Source organism: Henckelia pumila, chromosome 2 (assembly GCF_033568475.1).
Source record: "Henckelia pumila isolate YLH828 chromosome 2, ASM3356847v2, whole genome shotgun sequence".
Taxonomy (NCBI): Eukaryota; Viridiplantae; Streptophyta; class Magnoliopsida; order Lamiales; family Gesneriaceae; genus Henckelia; species Henckelia pumila.
In genome coordinates this window covers 119,531,084-119,552,097 of record NC_133121.1, presented here as the reverse complement: position 1 = coordinate 119,552,097, position 21,014 = coordinate 119,531,084, and the positions used below count along the sequence as shown (strand labels likewise).

Below are 21,014 nucleotides of genomic sequence, written 5' to 3'. Positions count from 1 at the left end.
CTATCCAGTTTACATCCAGCATAATCGAAATCTGAGTATCCAACTAGATTGAAGGAGTTGTGCTTAGCATACCATTGTTCAACATTTTGCGTTCCCTTATGATACCTTAGTATCCTTTTTCCAGCTATGAAGTGGGACTTCTTAGGAGTTGATTGAAATATTGCACATAAACAAACTGCAAAAACAATGCCAGGTCTACTGGCTGTTAAATAAATTAATGACCCTATTAGACCTCGATACATTGTGGCATCAACTGATATTCCCCCTTCGTCTTTGTCAAGTTTGACTGATGCACCCATGGGAGTTGTTGCAACTGTGCAGTTTTCCATACCAAACTTTTTGATTAATTATTTGGTGTACTTAGTTTGGCTTATGAATGTTCCATTTTCCATTTGACGAACTTGCAATCCAAGAAAGAAATTCAGTTCTCCCATCATGCTCATCTCGAATTTTTTCTGCATTAACTTTGAAAATCTTGTGCACAGTTTGGGGTTAGTTGACCCAAAGATAATGTCATCAACATATATTTGAACTAATAAAGTATGGTCATCTTTCGTGAATTTGAACAAAGTCTTATCAACTGTGCCTATTTCAAACTCGTGTTCAAGAAGAAATCTAGTTAAAGTGTCATACCAAGCTCTAGGAGGCTGTTTCAATCCATAAAGAGCTTTGTTTAAGTGATACACATAGTCTGGAAATTTATGACTTGTGAATCTTGGTGGTTGTTCAACAAAAACTTCTTCTTGGAGTTTTCCATTTAAGAAAGCACTTTTAACGTCCATTTGGTAAACTTTGAAATTTTTGAAGGAGGCATACGCAAGAAATATTCTTATGGCTTCCAGTCTAGCTACTGGTGCATAAGTTTCATCATAGTCAATTCCTTCTTTTTGCCTGTATCCTTGGGCTACTAATCTTGCTTTATTTCTTATCACAGTTCCTTCTTCATTAAGCTTGTTTCTAAAAACCCATCGAGTGCCAATGACTGATTGATCTTTAGGTCTTGGAACAAGATCCCAGACTTCATTTCTAGTAAACTGATTTAACTCTTCTTGCATGGCCTCTATCCAACAGCTGTCAGCCAACGCATCTTTGATTTTATTGGGCTCTACTTGGGATATAAAGGCTGCATGAAGGAGTTTTTAATCATTTGCCCTCGAGTCCTTAGTGGTGCCGTAGGATTACCTATTATTGAACTGAGTGGATGCTTTTTGGACCATTTAAATCTAGTATTAGGATGATATCCACTGATCACTTGTGTTTCTAAGTCTTGATTAGTCATGTTGTCTTGATTGACTTCTGTTTCTTCAAAGTGAGGATGAAGATCTTGAGTCTCATGATGCTGCTCTTCAATATTCTCAACTGTGTGGGTTTGATGACCATCAATTGGTTGAGTAATGTTATGATCCTCAACTACTGAGTCCACTAGTTCTGGTTCAGGAGATTGAAGTGTTCTTATAGGTGGTGAAACTTCGTCTACACTTTCATTCTGACTGTCAATGTCTAGTTGTATTTCCTGAAACAGGTCTGAGAATTGATGAGTATTAGTTGCAACATCATTAATGAGATCTTCGTCAAAGACAATGTAAACTGATTCTTCAACATTTAGAGTTCTCTTGTTGAAGACTCTATATGCTTTGCTGATTGAGGAATATCCTAGGAATATATCTTCATCTGACTTTGCATCAAATGCAGTCAGATGACTTTTACCATTGTTATGAATGTAGCACTTGCTCCCAAAGATTTTGAAGTAAGATACATTGGGTTGTCTGCCATTCCAGATCTCATATGGGGTTTTAAAAAATTTCTTGCATATCATTGATCTGTTCTGAGTATAGCAAGCTGTAACACCCGGTATTTTAAATACGTAAATCCGCATGCATAATTATGATATTTAATTATTTAAATTTTAGATTTATGGGTTAAATAATTATGTGAATTATTTGTGCATGATTTTAATTTATTTTTAAGCATTTAACCCATAATTAGTGATTTTTATGATTTTTAGTATTTTAATTATTTTATCGCGTAGACGGGACCGTGGACGGACGAGATGACAACTTTCTAGCCAATTAATTTCCTGAGCCTTTTTAGAGCCCTAAAATATTATTTTGAGTTTTATTATCTCAAAATTTTTAGTATTTAATTTTATATAATTTTAGGAGTCCATTTTTATTCAAAATAAGCCAAAATATTGACTTTTTAGTATTTTTAAAATTCCCTAAATTTATAATTTCGGGACTTTGTATATGATTAACTTAAATTATCAAATTTTAGTTTTTATTTAGAGTTTTAAAATTTTAGGTTTTATATTTAAAACTTTTAATTATCCTAAAACCTATTTTAATTAAAAAATAAAACTCTAACCTAATCTACCCCAAACCCTTAACCGATTACCCTAGTAGCCGCCTCCCTCCCCTCTCCATCATCTTCTCTATCATCTTCCTCAACCGAGCAACCCTAAGGAAGAACACCATAGCCACGTTTTTGAAGGTCCAAAGCAAGTCGTCGTCGTCCCGTCGTCCCGGAATCGTCTCACGCCCGTTTTTCTCTTCATTTTCGGTGAAAGGCATGATTTTCTTCCATTTTTTTTCGTACCTATCAGATATATATTGTGTGGATCGTGTATGCATCCAAACTTTCAATTTTTTTTTTTTTCAGAAAATGGTTTGAAGGGTTCGAATTTTCCCATCCTTGTTTCATGTTCACGTTCTTTTGGGCATGGATCGGTCAAGGGCTGTTGGCTGATGGTTCTTAGGTCTGGTAGGGTCCTTAGGGTCGAACCATGGCTGGGCTAGGGGCTGGATTGGGCTCGGCCGAACAGGTGAGGGCTGGAAGGGCTGATGGGTGCGCAGCTAGGGTTTCGAGGAAGAGGGCTCGGCCTTGGCGGTTCAGGCTGCATGGGGCTGGGGTCTTGGCTAGGTTAGGACCGCCCAGACGTGGGCTACGTCTGGGCGGCGGGGCTCCTGCCAGGGGTGGCCGGAGCAGGGCGGCAGCAGCCCTAGAAGGGCTGCTGCACGCGGCGGCCGAGGAGTAGAGGAGAGGTGAGTTCGGGTTTAGGGTTAGGGTTAGGTCCGGGTCGGGTTCTTGGGTCCGGATCAAGTCAGTGGGTCGTGGGTCGGAATAAGTGAGTCTGGGTTCGGGTTTGGTGGGCCGGGCTCGAGTCTTTTTATTTTTAAAATATTTTATGAATTAATGGGTTTTTGGATCAATTAATTTGAAATAAAATTATTTGGACTCCCAAATAATTTTATTTGGGCTTTTAAAATTTTAATTAAGTTAGTCCATTAATTTTATGGGCTTTTGAGCCCATAAAAGTTATTGGGCCAGTCTTTGGGCTTTTGGGCCCATTGGGCCAGTTTAAGTTGTTATTGGGCTTAGAATGCTTTAATGGACTTTAATTATTTAATTGGGCTTAGAATAATTTTTATTGGGCTTAAGTATGTGATTGGGTCAGTCTCAGTGTTAATGGGCCAGATTTAAGTAAATAGGCTTGAGTGTTAGGGCCAGCAGTCCAGGACCATCCATGAGAAAAATTGCATGTGTCCTGATTATATATTTAATTATTTTTATGCATTGAAGTTATTTTAATATTTATATGTTAGTAAGAAATTTAAATTAAATATATATGAAGGACACACATTTTATTTAAGTACATGCATTCATGAAATAATTTTATGCATAATTAAATGTTTAAGGTTGAGTAATAATAAAATATTTTATGTTGGAAGTTGAAGTAGTGTGACAATTTGAGGGGGATTCGTCCCCATATATGAACTATTGAAGGGCAGTTTACTGCCAATTTAGGAGGTGATTCGTCACCGCCACGTACGTTGGTTTCCATGCTGATCAGTATTTAATGTATGATTTAAGGTTACACTACGGATACAACCATGCGATGTTAGAAAATAAATTGCTCAACAATGTTTATGTATTATGTTATTTAAGTTAAGTTATGTTATGTTATGAAATTTTCAAGCATGCTCATTCATGTATATGTATGTATTAGTATTTAATTGTTTTAAATTATTTTAAACCCTTGTTATGTTAGCATGTTGGGCCTCTAGGCTCACTACACTGGTATGGTGCAGGTGAGTACGTTGAGGATGAGGTTGTACCCACCGGAGGCGAGGATGTATGAGCAGGCATGCAGTGACCCCGTGACCGTGATAGATGTCTGAGTCACATGTATGTTTTTGATTATGTCAGCACGTTACATATTTTATATTATTTTTCAGTGGTTGTGGGTTTTGAATATTTTATTGAATATTGTCAGTGCATGCAAATTTTAATCATTTTATTTATGCAGTATTTTTAATTAAATGTTTGACTCAGATGTTTATTTTATTTTAAAGAATGCATTTTTATTTAAGTATTTAATTGTTTACTTATTTATTTATTTATTTTAAATCTTTTTATTCTGTGCATATATGTATGGGCATATATGTACATATTTTATTTAGTAAGTATATATAAAAAAAAAAATTTCGCATATTTATTTATTAATTATAGAGTTAGGGTCGTTTCAGTTGGTATCAAAGCACGGTCCTTGGAGGGGTCATTACTGCTATGCGAGCTCAGAAATCCACGCTACCGGTCTGTAAGTTTTAAGTGTTTATAGTATGATTTAATTCTTTGAATTTAAGTTAGCATTAAATTGAAACAACTTAGTTATGCATGACGATTTACGTAAAGAAATATGTAGTGGTGCAGAATGCCTCCGAGACCAGTTAACAGACGTGGGGGACCTCCACCTCCACCTCTACCTCCGCAGAACCCTATTGCAGCATTGGAGCAGGCCAATGCAAATATGATGGCAGGGATTACTGCTCTGTTAGAGCAGCAGGCTACTCGTCCCAGGTTGTCCCATGAGGAGGACGTTGCTGAGAGGTTCCAGAAGAAGGGACCCAAGGAGTTTGTGGGTACCACCGATCCTTTGGTGGCGGAGGGATGGATTCGCTCTCTGGAGTCCATCTTTGCTTATATGGGGATCACAGACACCGACAGGGTGAACTGTGCGACGTACATGCTGAGGGGTGATGCAGCGCTCTGGTGGGAGGGTGCAGCCAGGGGAGTTCACCTTCCTATACTGTCATGGGCAGAGTTTAGGCGTATCTTCTACGCCAAGTACTTCACTGAGGATGTGCGCAGTCGCATGATCCGTGAGTTTATGAGTCTCCATCAGGGAGACAAGACAGTGGTTGAGTATGTGAGACAGTTCGAGAGGGGCTGTCACTTTGTGCCTCTGATTTCAGATAGTCCACCAGAGAAGTTGAGGCAGTTTGTGGAGGGTTTGAAGGCGGATATCAAGCATGATGTTCGCATGGCAGACGTCCTTACTTATGAGTCTGCAGTCAGTAGAGTCTTGCGTTCCGAGGAGGGTCGGAGAGAGATTCAGAGGGAGCAGCAGGGGAAGAGGCAGTTTCAGGCTGGGTATCAGCGACCATCTTCGCAGCCTCCTGCGAAGAAGCAGTTTACAGGGCCGGCTAAGGGCCCGAATCAGCAGCAGAGGCCACAGCAGCAGAGGCCGCAGCAGCAGAGGGGCGGGGCCCCTAATGCCATAGCTTATCCTACTTGCCTGAAGTGCCAGAAGATGCATTCGGGACCTTGTCTATTGGGAGCAGGAGTTTGCTACCACTGTAGGGAGCCAGGGCATCAGATAGCTAACTGCCCGAGGAAGAAGAACACCGCTGGTAGGGTGTTTGTGATGCAGGCCGAGGAGGTAGATCCAGACACCTCCTTGATCACCGGTATATCTTATCCCTAGCATTTTAATAACTTTCCTTTGGTTAAAAATTTAGTCTTTAATTTGGAATTATTGTTATTAGGGTTATTTAACTGCATGTTAGAATAGGAAGCATGTTTTACTTGTGATTAGAATTAAGAATTAGTAGTGACTCGTTGGGGAAAATTTAGTAGTGGTATGAAACTGTTGGGAATTTTCTGCGTGCAGGGAGAATTCTCGTTGGAGGCAACTCCACGTTTGCGTTGCTAGATTCAGGGGCTACGCATTCGTTTATCTCCCTGGAGTTTATCAGGCGGGTAGGCATCACACCTGAGAGTAGTGACAGTGGGTATGATGTTACTATGCCGTCAGGGCAGATTATTTCTACCTCGAAGGTTATTCGAGGACTGGAGTTAGAGCTGCAGGGACACTCCATTCGAGCAGATGTGGTGGTTTTGCCCTTGAGTGGATTCGATTTGATTTTGGGTATGGACTGGTTGACATTCAATGGAGCTTCGATTTATTTTCGTCGGAGATCAGTGTCAGTGAGACCTACAGTAGGCGACCCGTTCACTTTTCATGCATCTCAGAGCAGTGATATGCCTCAGGTGATATCTCTTATTCAGGCGAGGAAGTTGTTGAGACGGGGTTGCCAGGGGTTTCTAGCGAGTATTGTCACGACTTCAGAGCCATCTAGCAGATCATTATCAGAGATAGAGGTGGTTCGTGACTTCCCGGATGTCTTTCCGGAGGATGTTGCCGGAATTCCACCAGTGAGAGAGGTGGAGTTCAGCATCGACTTAGTGCCAGACACCGTGCCTATCTCTAAGGCACCGTACAGACTTTCTCCTACCGAGATGAAAGAGTTGAAGGAGCAGATTCAGGAGTTGTTAGAGAAAGGCTTTGTTCGTCCTAGCTTTTCTCCGTGGGGAGCTCCGGTGTTATTTGTGAAGAAGAAGGATGGCAGTATGAGACTGTGCATCGATTACCGAGAGCTCAACAGGGTCACAGTGAAGAACAAGTATCCACTGCCGATGATAGAGGATTTATTTGACCAGTTGCAGGGAGCTTCAGTGTTTTCCAAGATCGACTTGTGATCTGGTTATCATCAGTTGCGTGTTAGAGATACAGATGTGTCCAAGACTGCTTTCAGGACACGATATGGGCATTACGAGTTCCTAGTGATGCCTTTTGGGATGACCAATGCTCCAGCGGTTTTCATGGATCTCATGAACCGAGTCTTTCAGCCGTATTTAGATTAGTTCATCATAGTCTTTATTGATGATATCTTGATCTATTCTAGGAGCATCGAGGAGCATAGACAGCATCTTCAGATATCGTTGTAGACTTTGAGGGAGCATCGTTTGTATGCCAAGTTCAGCAAGTGCGAGTTTTGGCTTGAGCAGGTGGCATTTCTTGGCCACATTATTTCGAGAGATGAGATTGCAGTTGATCAGTCTAAGGTTGAGGCAGTGCAAAATTGGGGTATTCAGAAGAATGCTTCAGAGATTCGCAGTTTCTTTGGTTTGGCAGGATATTATAGGAAGTTCATCAAGGGTTTTTCCTCTATTGCAGTACCCTTGACTTCCTTGACCAAGAAGAATGCAAAGTTTATCTGGAGTTCAGACTGTCAGAGGAGCTTCGATCAGCTGAAGGAAGCACTCACTACTGCACCAGTGTTAGCGATGACAGTACCACACGAGGAGTTAGTGGTGTACACCGACGCATCTAAACTAGGTTTAGGCGCAGTGCTTATGCAGTGTGGTAAGGTTATTGCGTATGCATCGAGGCAGCTGAAGATTCATGAGCAGAACTACCCGACGCATGACTTGGAGTTAGCAGCAGTGGTTTTCGCTTTGAAAATATGGAGGCACTATCTGTATGGCGAGAAGTGCAAGATTTTCATAGACCACAAGAGTCTCAAGTACTTCTTCACACAGAAGGATTTGAACATGAGACAACGCAGATGGTTGGAGTTGGTGAAGGACTATGACTGTGACATTAGCTACCATCCGGGTAAAGCTAATGTAGTGGCCGATGCTTTGAGTCGGAATTCGTCAGTGGTATCATGTTTGACCGTACAGTTACCACTACAGAGCGAGATTCAGAGATTTGTCTTGGAGTGTTATCCGAGTGGCCATGCACCGAGCTTGTCAGTGTTGACGGTGCAGCCAGTTCTGCGAGATCGGATTAGAGAGGGACAGTCTACTGATGAGGAGTTGCAGCGATGGAGACAGAGAGATGAGGCTAGAGGTAATCTCTTGTATACAGTGGAGGATGGTATCGTTCAGTACCGTGGTAGGATGTAGGTACCGAACGTCGATCAGTTGAGAGCTGAGATTTTAGCAGAGGCTCACACATCTCCGTACTCCATTCACCCCGGAAGTACGAAGATGTACAAAGATTTGCAGCTATTGTATTGGTGGCCCGGGATGAAGAGTGACATCGGGAGAGTGGTGTCAGAGTGCTTGATTTGTCAGCAAGTCAAGGCAGAGCATCAGCGTCCAGCAGGACTTCTTAGACCTCTTCCTATTTCGGAATGGAAATGGGAGAATATTACGATGGACTTTGTGGTTGGTTTACCGAAGATTGCCAGAGGTTGCACAGTGATTTGGGTGATTGTGGATAGACTCACCAAGTCAGCTCATTTCTTGCCGGTGAGGACTACTTATTCTTTGACACAGTATGCAGAGCTTACATCAGAGAGATTGTTAGACTGCATGGCATACCAGTGTCTATTGTGTCAGACAGAGATCCGAGATTTACATCTGCGTTTTGGAAGAGTCTGCACACAGCTTTGGGGACGAGGCTTTTGTTCAGTACATCATTTCATCCCCAGACAGATGGCCAGTCTGAGAGGGTGATCCAGGTTCTCGAGGATCTTCTGAGAGCTTGTGTCATTGATTTTCGGGGCTCTTGGGAGACTAGACTGCCATTAGTGGAGTTTACCTATAACAACAGTTTTCAGTCGTCTATAGGTATGGCTCCTTATGCAGCATTGTATGGGAGGAGATGCAGATCTCCTGTGCATTGGGATGAGGTTGGTGAGCGGATTTTGCTGGGTCCTGAGATTGTGCAGCAGACAGCTGGCATAGTGACTCAGATTCGAGATCGGATGAGGACAGCTCAGAGTCGGCAGAAGAGTTATGCAGATGCCAGACGACGAGATTTGGAGTTCGCTGTAGGTGATCACGTATTCCTGAAGGTGTCACCTATGAAGGGAGTAGTGCGTTTTGGCCGGAGAGGCAAGCTTAATCCGAGGTATATAGGGCCATTCGAGATCTTGGAGAGAGTTGGCACGTTGGCCTACCTTTTAGCTCTACCTCCAGGGCTAGCGGCAGTGCACAACGTCTTTCATGTATCTATGCTTCGGAGATATGTCTCCAACCCGTCGCATGTGTTGGATTTCGAGCCCTTACAGTTGCCACCGGATCTAGTGTATGAGGAGAGGCCAGTGGGGATCTTGGCAAGGGAGGAGCGGAGGCTTAGGACGTGGGTCATACCGATGGTCAGAGTCCAGTGGCTGAATCACTCGGAGGAGGAAGCTACTTGGGAGACCGAGGCAGATATGAGGACTCGCTACCCGGAGTTGTTCGGGTAAGTACTTTAATTTCGAGGACGAAATTCAATTTAAGGGGGGGAGAATTGTAACAACCGGTATTTTAAATACGTAAATCCGCATGCATAATTAGGATATTTAATTGTTTAAATTTTAGATTTATGGGTTAAATAATTATGTGAATTATTTGTGCATGATTTTAATTTATTTTTAAGCATTTAACCCATAATTAGTGATTTTTATGATTTTTAGTATTTTAATTATTTTATCGCGTAGACGGGACCGTGGACGGACGAGATGACAACTTTCTAGCCAATTAATTTCATGAGCCTTTTTAGAGCCCTAAAATATTATTTTGAGTTTTATTATCTCAAAATTTTTAGTATTTAATTTTATATAATTTTAGGAGTCCATTTTTATTCAAAATAAGCCAAAATATTGACTTTTTAGTATTTTTAAAATTCCCTAAATTTATAATTTCGGGATTTTGTATATGATTAACTTAAATTATCAGATTTTAGTTTTTATTTAGAGTTTTAAAATTTTAGGTTTTATATTTAAAACTTTTAATTATCCTAAAACCTATTTTAATTAAAAAATAAAACTCTAACCTAATCTACCCCAAACCCTTAACCGATTACCCTAGTAGCCGCCTCCCTCCCCTCTCCATCATCTTCCTCAACCGAGCAACCCTAATAAAGAACACCATAGCCACGTTTTTGAAGGTCCAAAGCAAGTCGTCGTCGTCCCGTCGTCCCGGAATCGTCTCACGCCCGTTTTTCTCTTCATTTTCGGTGAAAGGCATGATTTGTTTCCATTTTTTTTCGTACCTATCAGATATATATTGTGTGGATTGTGTATGCATCAAAACTTTAAATTTTTTTTCAGAAATTGGTTTGAAGGGTTCGAATTTTCCCATCCTTGTTTCATGTTCACGTTCTTTTGGGCATGGATCGGTCAAGGGCTGTTGGCTGATGGTTCTTAGGTCTGGTAGGGTCCTTAGGGTCGAGCCATGGCTGGGCTAGGGGCTGGATTGGGCTCGGCCGAACAGGTGAGGGCTGGAATGGCTGATGGGTGCGCAGCTAGGGTTTCGAGGAAGAGGGCTCGGCCTTGGCGGTTCAGGATGCATGGGGCTGGGGTCTTGGCTAGGTTAGGACCGCCCAGACGTGGGTTACGTCTGGGCGGTGGGGCTCCGGCCAGGGGTGGCCGGAGCAGGGCGGCAGCAGCCCTAGAAGGGCTGCTGCACGCGGCGGCCGAGGAGTAGAGGAGAGGTGAGTTCGGGTTTAGGGTTAGGGCTGGGTCCGGGTCGGGTTCTTGAGTCCGGGTCAATTCAGTGGGTCTTGGGTCGGGTTAAGTGAGTTCGGGTCTGGGTTTGGTGGGCCGGACTTGAATCTTTTTATTTTTAAAATATTTTATGAATTAATGGGTTTTTGGATCAATTAATTTGAAATAAAATTATTTGGACTCCCAAATAATTTTATTTGGGCTTTTAAAATTTTAATTAAGTTAGTCCATTAATTTTATGGGCTTTTGAGCCCATAAAAGTTATTGGGCCAGTCTTTGGGCTTTTGGGCCCATTGGGCCAGTTTAAGTTGTTATTGAGCCTAGAATGCTTTAATGGGCTTAGAATAATTTTTATTGGGCTTAAGTATGTGATTGGGCCAGTCTCAGTGTTAATGGGCCAGATTTAAGTAAATGGGCTTGAGTGTTAGGGCCAGCAGTCCAGGACCATCCATGAGAAAAATTGCATGTGTCCTGATTATATATTTAATTATTTTTATGCATTGAAATTATTTTAATATTTATATGTTAGTAAGAAATTTAAATTAAATATATATGAAGGACACACATTTTATTTAAGTACATGCATTCATGAAATAATTTTATGCATAATTAAATGTTTAAGGTTGAGTAATAATAAAATATTTTATGTTGGAAGTTGAAGTAGTGTGACAATTTGAGGGGGATTCGTCCCCATATATGAACTATTGAAGGGCAGTTTACTGCCAATTTAGGAGGTGATTCGTCACCGCCACGTACGTTGGTTTTCACGCTGATCAGTATTTAATGTATGATTTAAGGTTACACTACGGATACAACCATGCGATGTTAGAAAATAAATTGCTCAACAATGTTTATGTATTATGTTATTTAAGTTATGTTATGTTATGTTATGAAATTTTCAAGCATGCTCATTCATGTATATGTATGTATTAGTATTTAATTGTTTTAAATTATTTTAAACCCTTGTTATGTTAGCATGTTGGGCCTCTAGGCTCACTACACTGGTATGGTGCAGGTGAGTACGTTGAGGATGAGGTTGTACCCACCGGAGGCGAGGATGTATGAGCAGGCATGCAGTGACCCCGTGACCGTGATAGATGTCTGAGTCACATGCATGTTTTTGATTATGTCAGCACGTTACATATTTTATATTATTTTTCAGTGGTTGTGGGTTTTGAATATTTTATTGAATATTGTCAGTGCATGCAAATTTTAATCATTTTATTTATGCAGTATTTTTAATTAAATGTTTGACTCAGATGTTTATTTTATTTTAAAGAATGCATTTTTATTTAAGTATTTAATTGTTTACTTATTTATTTATTTATTTTAAATCTTTTTATTCTGTGCATATATGTATGGGCATATATGTACATATTTTATTTAGTAAGTATATATAAAAAAAAAATTTCCGCATATTTATTTATTAATTATAGAGTTAGGGTCGTTTCACAAGCAGTGTTCACAGCTTCTATCCAAAATCTTTGAGAAACTTTGGAGTCAGCTAACATGGTTCTTGCAGCTTCTTTAAGAGTACGATTTCTCCTTTCTGCAACACCATTTTGTTGTGGTGTTCTAGCTGCTGAGAATTCATGTTTGATTCCATAATGTTCTAAAAAGGAAGATAAGGCTTGATTGACAAATTCAGTTCCTCTGTCACTTCTGATTCTATCAATCTTACTTGATTTTTCATTAAAAAATCTTTTAAAAATCTTGATCAGTTGAGAAGTGGTTTGATCTTTTGATTTTAAGAAAATGACCCAAGTAAATCGTGATTAGTCATCAATGATGACAAGAGTATACCTCATTCCCCCTAGACTTGTTATTGGAATTGGACCAAATAATTCCATGTGCAACAGTTCCAGACAACGGGAAGATGAGCTATAACCCTTGTTTTTAATAGATGACCTAACCTGCTTTCCAAATTGACAAGCTGAACAAACTTTTTCTTTAGAAAAGTCAATTTTGGGCAGGCCTGTTACTATCTCGAGCTTACTCAGACTAGCGATGGTTTTGAAGTTAAAATGATTCAATCGCTTGTGCCAAATCCAGTTTTGCTTAGAATTGGAAGCTACGAGACAAACTAGTTTGCTAGACTGAATGTTCCAACAAACTTTATAAGTGTTTCCATATCGGTTTCCTGTCAAGATAATGTTACCAGAGGCATCTTTAATAATGCAATTTAGCTTTTGAAATTAAACAGAATGCCCGTAGTCACACATTTGACTAATGCTGAGTAAATTATATTTTAGAGTTTCAACCAATAGAACATCTTGAATGATAATGTTGCCGTGGATAATCTTACCCTTACCCACGGTCTTACCTTTTGAGTTGTCACCAAAGGTGATAGTAGGACCATTGTATTTAACGAGTTCAGACAGTAGTTTATCATTTTCAGTCATGTGTCTTGAGCATCTACTGTCTAGATACCATGATTCCTCTTCATTTTCCTTGATACCTGCTTCCTGCATTCACAAGGTTGAATAACTTTTGGTACCCACATCTATTTGGGTCCACGAGGGATTAATCCTTTAGGAACCCAAACCTGGAATACTTTGACCAGTTTACCAGTTTCTGTGTTCCTATAGGTATGTACTAAGTTAGATGCTCTAGATAGTGGAATGTGATGTGCTTATGAAACTGTATGTTGTTTGCCTTTTCCAATATCCTTGATATTTCTATATCGCTTTTGAACTGGACGTTGATTATGATATTGATTTCTATTCCCTCTCATGGGATTAGGTTGATATGCATTAGTCTGTTTAGGACTTTTAGCAATCTCTACCTTAGTTTCATGAGGGTTGAAGCCAACACCAAATCTTTTTTTGTTCATCTGCTCTATTTGTTGCCAAGTCATCAGAATAGGTTTTTCATTTTCATTTTCCCTAACTGCTCGTACAAAGTTTATGTATTTTCCTTTGCACATGTTCAGTATGGGTAAAGTACTTGATTCACCAGTTTCCACTGTCTTACCAAATCCAAGACCAGTTTTGTCCTGAAGTGGTCTTTGTGAATCATTCATTTCTGTCAACAGGCTCGAAGATTTATTCCAAGATCTTATTATTTCATCCATGTTATGTTTTTTCGTTGTAAGATTCTTGATATCGATCTTGAGCTGTTCATTCTTCGTTCGAAGCACATCAATATCTGTTTCAAGACAGTTTATCTCAACTGATTGTTCCCAGGAGAGTTCAGTTGAGTTGTCTTGCAGATCCTTTTGCTTGGCTCTGACTTCATCGAATGCTAAGGACAGTTGATGGTATTTATTTGCCATATCATGAAGAGCTTTGATTAGCTCTTCTCTGGTAAACTCCTCAGAGCTGAAATCAAATACCTGCTCACTAGTGGATGGAAGTTCATGATCATTTGCCATAAGACATTTGACTTCTTTTTCATCATCACTTGAGCTAGAGGAGCCATTTGATTCCTCTGAATCACTATCTGTTTCTGCCCACTTGGTTTTGTTGTCCTTTGCAGCCAATGCTTCATGCTTTTGTTTTGAGGTGTGTCTATCATTCCTTGAACTTTTTCTTTTGTCAAAGTTCTTAGGTTTGGGACAATCGGCAATGAAATGTCCTGTTTTGCCACAGTTGAAACAGCTTCTTGGATCTTCAACTGAATCTTTCTTTTGGAAATTTCTTCTGTGTGATCCTTCTTGGTTTCTTTTGATGAATTTTCCGAACTTCTTTACAAATAAGGACATGGCATCACTGCTCAGTTGTTCTGCTATCTTTTTTGATTTGGCTGGTGACTCAATTTTTACTGCGGTCAAGGCCTTGGTCAATTGTGAGGTAGACTGATCTTCCTCTCGAGTCTGCAACTCAAATTCATATGCTTTTAAATCTGCAAACAGGTCATGCAGCTCTAATTTGTTCAAGTCCTTTGATTGTCTCATGGTCATTGTCTTTACATCCCATTCTTTAGGAAGGCCTCGAATTACTTTGAGAATAATTTCCCTGTTGGGATATGTTTTTCCTAGACCATTAAGCTCAATAACAATGCTGCTTACTCTCTCATCAAATTCTGTCATTGATTCTCCTCGTTTCATCTTGATGTTGTCAAATTTTGAGTGGCGAAAGATAGTTTGTTTTCTTTTGTCTGTTCATTTCCTTCACAGAGTTGAACCAATTTTTCCCAAATCTCCTTTCCAGTTTTGCATGTCTTGATTTTGCTAAAGGTATTCTTGTCAAGTGTTTTGTACAAGATATCTTTAGCAACATTATCAAGATTTGCCTTCTTTTTATCTTCAGTAGTCCATTCAATTCTGGGTTTCTCAATATACTGTGGACCACCTCCAGAAAGAGCTATAGAAGTATTTACCTTGGTGATTGCAAGAGGTCCATCTATGATGACAAACCACATATCATCGTCTAGTGCTGATAGGTGTGATTGCATTCGAATCTTTCAGTCGTCAAAATCCTCTATTGAGAACATGGGGATTTTGCTGAAAGAGGTCATTTTGATTTAGTGCTTTGAAAATAAGATAATAACCTCTCTGATATCACTTGTTAGGATCGGTTGAAAGTCTAGAGGGGGGGGGGGGGGAGGGGGGGTGAATATACTTTCAAGCAATTTATGAGAGTATTTTGAACTTGATCGGTTAATGAACAAGCTCGATGATTATCTTAGTGTCGAATACAGTTTGGCAAACAAGATATGTGCGGAAAGATGTCAAACTGTAGATTTGAAAACACTGAGTAAATGTCAGTTTAAGGTATGTGGTGAGTGATGAACAAACTGAAAGTAACACACGTGATTGTTTATGGATGTTCGGAGATTTCAATCACTCCTACGTCACCCCTTCTTCCACCTCGGAAGGATATCACTAGAAGACTTTGATTTATACAAGTAATTTTCACAAACCCAATCCAGTTTAGGACTTAGACACTGCCTAAACAAGAACTCCTAGTAGAACACTTTAGTTTCAATCCTAGACTGATAGTACATAGAAAATAATACAACTCAGAATTTTTTAGCACAAAGATTGATCCTGAAATGATCTGTATACTGCTTTGAACGTTTGTGCTTTTGAGCTCCTTGAGCAATTCTTGAGCGTAATAAGCTTTTTGTGTTCTTGCAAAAATAGCAGAGTTTTTGGAACGTACGCCCCCTTTGAGTTGTTGATCGAGATCCCTATTTATACTCTTTGGATTTCCAACGGTCATAAATTCGAATTGTCCTTCTGATAAGATTTTGAATTATTTCCGTTGGAATTGTCATTATCATCAACGAATTTTGGAGCCGACATTCCCTTAGGATCGCGGCACTACCTTCTGCAGAGATGTCAGAGTACGGATGATCTTATCCGAAAATATCTCGGTAGTTAAACGGTTGTGGCCACCTAAAGTAGTGAGTTTTAGCAGGGGTAAATTGATGAATTCAGTTTAGCGAGGTAAACTGCTTTGTATCCCTGAAGCAAATAGTTTAGCGAGGTCAACTCAGTTTAGCGAGGTCAACTGCTTTATATCCCTGAAGCAAATAGTTTAGCGAGGTCAACTCAGTTTGGCGAGGTTGTTGATGGTTTAGTTTTAGTGAAGCAGTTTTGGTAGCGTTCACTTTATCTGTGACGTCACCATTTTTTGAATATCAGTTTAGCCCTTTGTGTTGTTGCTCAATTAGTTTGGCTTTGTTTTGTAAATACCAAAACTAAATTTTCCAACACATTTGCATTTTTCTATCGTTATTATTTAATTAGATGGTCTATTTTTTATGCTAAAAATATTTATTTGCAAAGAATAACAATAATTTCATCATTCTCGTCTGCATTCTGGCCGGTATGTTATCGTATTCCATTACTTGTATGTCTGTATCTTTAACGATCAATGTATTTGTTGAACATCCTCTTTTCCTTTTGATTTCTCGTTTTTTGAAATCTACTGATCTTTTTTTTGCTTACAATTCTCACATTGCAGAAATTTTTGATTGAATCTTGAATACTTTTAATTACAAATGTTAACATTCCATATTATATCTCAACCGTTTTGTTGCATATTTTTCTTTATTTATTCATCTGATTGAAAATTTGCATCAATGTAATTTTTACAGGATCTTTAATTTAATGCGAGACATGTCATCCATAATTTTTATGCTAGGCTTCTTTTTTTTATTTATTAACTAACCCGTAGTAGATTGATTAACATAGATATTTTTACAGACTTCAATAATATTTAAATAATATCAATCTTATAGTTTTGCTAAAAACAATTAAAGATATTCATCTCCAACTCTTGTAAAAAATATTCCTTCGTTAATTGTAACATCGTATCATAAAATAATTGTTATAATTTTTAGATTTTTTGAGAAGGAAAAATAGTTAATTTTTCAAATTTTAATTTTTACATATATGATATTTGTGTGTTGGTTTGTTCTTTATTTATTATTTTGGATTAAAACTTGCCTCCACATTAATTGATTTATTTCAACACCGATGTGTAATTTAATTTATATATATAAATAAAGATTAAAAATCTGATATTTTGTTATATTTATGAACTCATGATATAATTATTTAGTTCAATAGGTGCTTACGTAAATTAAGATCCCGTTTTATTTCAGTAGAGTTTTTAAAAAATAAGTGTTTTTTTAAGTTGGCTTTTAAAAGAACTTTTTAAAGTAAAAGCTGAAATAATTTTATGTTTGGATAAATATATTGAAAGCACTTTTTAAAGTTGAGTTTTAAAAAAAGCCTTTGAAAAGCTATAAATATGGGCTTTTAAAAAAACACTTATTTTGGCTTAAATAAGTGCTTTTAAAAGCACTTAAAATTCATCCAAACACATTTGAGTTAATAAAAGCACTTTTTTTTTTTAAAAAAAAAGCACTTTTTTTTTTAATTCTCTACTAAAACCAAACGGGCTCTAAGATACATAAGATTTTTTGTTGAAAAAATATGTCATTCCATCTACATACAAATAAAAACTAAATTATTTCGGTGTTTCAGTTTTTTAAGAAACTGGATAAATATTTAATTTAATTAAAAATTTTGTGGAAAAAATAGGTTAACTTTATCTACAAGAAAATAAAAACTAAAATCTTTTGGCATTTCAATCTTTTTAAAAACTGAAATCTTATCTAATATGCACACATTGTCAATTTTGACTTTAACATAATAATTGATTTTACAAAATTAGTATCCTCATACTAATCAAGGACAAACTGAAAATACACAATGAAAAATTTTGACATTAGTTAACACTTTTATAATTGGTATAGATATAGATATATATGTTGGTCCATTAATTTCTCAATTGGACATCATATCAAATATTAAATATTAATAACTTGATGCTTTCAATTCTTCGAACAATATTAACCTTTCGTAGTTAGTATTGTTAGACATCGTTTGGTTTGAGTGATAGGATAAGTAATACATGGATAAATAATATAATGTAAATTAAAAATAAATAAGAAAAAATAGTTAATACATAATTTGATTTGATGAATAGATTATAATTTATTTGATTTAATTAATGTAAAATAAATAATTAATAAATGGACAAATAATATGACGAAAATAACGCGAAATTGAATAAGATAAGTTATACATAGATTAATAATACATTAAACCAAACAATGCTGTATATAGGTAGCTATCTAGTTTTTTTTTTTTTTTTTTGACGACAAATCCCGTGTAAGTTATTGAAAAGAAAAGTCATTCAATACAAGGTAAATTGTTATGTATATTATGATTCTTTTTTTTTTAAAATAATGTACATTATGATTCTTAATTGTACTTGGCGTTGGCATGCGTTGTGAATTGAAGGTGCATGTTGTATTTGATACCAAAAGATTTTAAGACCTCAACCCAGTTATTGGGCTAAAGCCTCGTCGGCAACACGGGGACATTATTACTCACGAATTATAACTAAAGATTGAATATTTAGCACCCTTGACGCTACAAAAAGTGTTTTTTCCTGGATTCGTTTTTGTATTTATAACTTGGCAGTGACTATTCATTTAGCTTGTCTTCGATGAAAAGACTCGAGAGGACATTTGATTTCATCAAATCTACATCTCACATTTATTATATTATTTGTAATGCAAAACACATTTTTGTTCTATTAATTTCACACCCATAGATTTCACAATATACATAGATTTAAAATCCTAACACAAATTCAATTTCATCCGTCCAAATATATATAACGTTATGTACTATTTGATGAGGGTGGAGACATCAAATAGTAGCTAAATGAATAGAATCTAACGGGAAATCGATTAATTCATCAATAATTCGTTAATAAGAAAACATACGTACGTGCTCCGAGTTATTTTTAATTTTTTTTTTATCACTATACCTAAAAATACATCATTTGCCAAAAAAGCTAATAAAGTAAATCTACATATTCAACAATAATCTACAAAATAAAATAAAATAAAAAACATAATCCATTATATAATACCTAAATCCAATGCTTGTGATCTTCTAGCATCAATTTTGAGCGTGAAGCACTGAAGCCTATCAAGTGAAGCCAATCAATTTTGTATCAACGCAATATGATACAAATATCAGATAAAAATAATTTCATAAAAAAAAATATGCAAGATTAATATTTTTATGTGATATATCTTGTTTGATCTATCACTATTGTAGGATTAATGGAAACATTAAATTTGATCGGAACCACGATATTGATGGAAGATTATAGAAACATTAATTACTTGGCAATGACTTATGAAAACCACGTTTTTTTTTTTTTTTTTTTTTTGACTCAGAATCGAGGTCTCACGTTTCAATTTATGTAAATTACCGACAGAATCGAATGAAATTATAAACAAATCATCACTAACTGGCTTAAGCCTTCATCTATAAATAGATGGCTAAATCTTATGTACCCATGCAATCTATCTCACAAACAATAAATACAATATAATAAATCTATTAGGTTATTTTAGGCAGAGAAAATGGGACTTACTGGAAAACTTACAGCCCAAATAGAGTATAAGTCTGGTGGAGATGTGTTTCATGAAGTGATGAGATATGCACCTCATGAAATATCCAGCATGAGCCCTGAAATAATTCAAGGCTGTTCTCTGCATGAAGGAGAGATGGGAAGCGTCGGCTCGATCTATGTTTGGAAGTATACTCACGGTATGTGAATTAATAAACTTATAATCTTACATTCATTAATCTCCCATGATTAGTTTAATTATATATGTAATTTATGCATGGTTGCAAATTTTTTTAATCTCAAATGCATGAGATCGATCTATAATCCATGCACGCATAAAATTCGCGACATTTAATTTGATATTATTTTTTATTCTGAAAAATGGTTCGATGGATCGAGTTGAATTGTTAGATGGCAAGGAGAAATTGATCAAGGAAACAATAGACATGATCGATGAAGAGAAGAAATCCATCAAGTTCCGATCAATCGGAGGCGATGTGATGGAGTTGTACAAGAAATTTGATGCAACATTTCATGTGGATACTCATGGAGATATCGATTTGATCACATGGACTTTGGAGTATGATAAACTTGAGGAAGATGCTGAAGATCCAGTTACCCTCTTGGGACTTTTCATCAAACTCACACGAGATATTGAGAGCCACCATCTCAAGCCATGATCATTATTACCATCTGATGAAGAAGATGATATTATACATACACACACACACACCCACACACATATATATATGATTAATTTTCAGCTACCCAACTATTTTTCCTCATTTCGTCCGCGACTTAGTGACTTTAGTTTTTTTTTTACATCACTAAAATTCGTTGTCACGGACGAAGTGAAAAAACATGGTTGGACAGCTGAAAATTTCTATACATATATATACACTGTATTTGCTACAAATTAATTGTTTATCATGTATGTTGTGATAAATATGATGTTTGTCCATTTGTTTGCATGCAGTTGTTATTGTATTAATTTAATTTGGCAGTTGTCTAATAAAGTAAAAATTGTTCTATATATGATTTCTTTTTTTTTTTTTGGAAAATTATTTAGTGACATCAAATCTTGTAACATATTTAATGCATGGGAAAAAATATAAATTTTTTTACTATAAAATTTTGTTAAATTGGATTTACTGTTAATCTATATCCAGTTTAAACTAAATCTGTTCAGTACTCAACAATCATATCTTGAAAAGTCATAATCCATTTGAGTAATATTTGCAATATTTAAATATAATTGATTGTAGATTTTTTTTTTTGTGAAATAAAATTTTTTAATCACTTATTTTTAAAGTTTGCAAGCACTACTGTAGTGACCCTCACCGTGATCACCTACTAATCAGAACTTAAGTATGCAATTAATTAATAAAATAATCTTAATCAGAGTAACTGCGGAATTAAAGTAAGTCAAATACCAGGTAAGCAAAACCTAGTGGTCAACTCCGCTATCCAGCCTTGGTCACCACCTAACCTCCCTATCTCCGGGAGAACTATCTGCATCTGCCCCATGAAATAGGGCATCCAGCCAACAGAAAATAAC

The 21,014-nt window shown here is 37.1% G+C and overlaps 2 protein-coding genes across 2 annotated transcripts; one reads left to right on the top strand and one right to left on the bottom strand.

The window, feature by feature from the left end:
* Nucleotides 1-1,105: 1,105 nt before the first annotated feature.
* LOC140878270 (uncharacterized) lies at nucleotides 1,106-14,595 on the bottom strand. Its single transcript, XM_073281869.1, has 4 exons — nucleotides 13,351-14,595; nucleotides 12,889-13,030; nucleotides 12,369-12,705; nucleotides 1,106-1,766 (listed from the first exon to the last, which is right to left on the bottom strand). Exons 1-4 carry the CDS (start codon nucleotides 14,593-14,595, stop codon nucleotides 1,106-1,108), a joined length of 2,385 nt encoding a protein of 794 aa, XP_073137970.1.
* A 4,829-nt stretch (nucleotides 14,596-19,424) lies between these two features.
* LOC140885045 (kirola-like) lies at nucleotides 19,425-20,489 on the top strand. The gene is made up of 2 exons (XM_073291959.1): nucleotides 19,425-19,656; nucleotides 19,868-20,489. The coding sequence occupies exons 1-2, from the start codon at nucleotides 19,470-19,472 to the stop codon at nucleotides 20,134-20,136; spliced, it is 456 nt and encodes a 151-aa protein (XP_073148060.1). The 5' UTR covers nucleotides 19,425-19,469; the 3' UTR covers nucleotides 20,137-20,489.
* The last annotated feature ends 525 nt before the right edge of the window (nucleotides 20,490-21,014 follow it).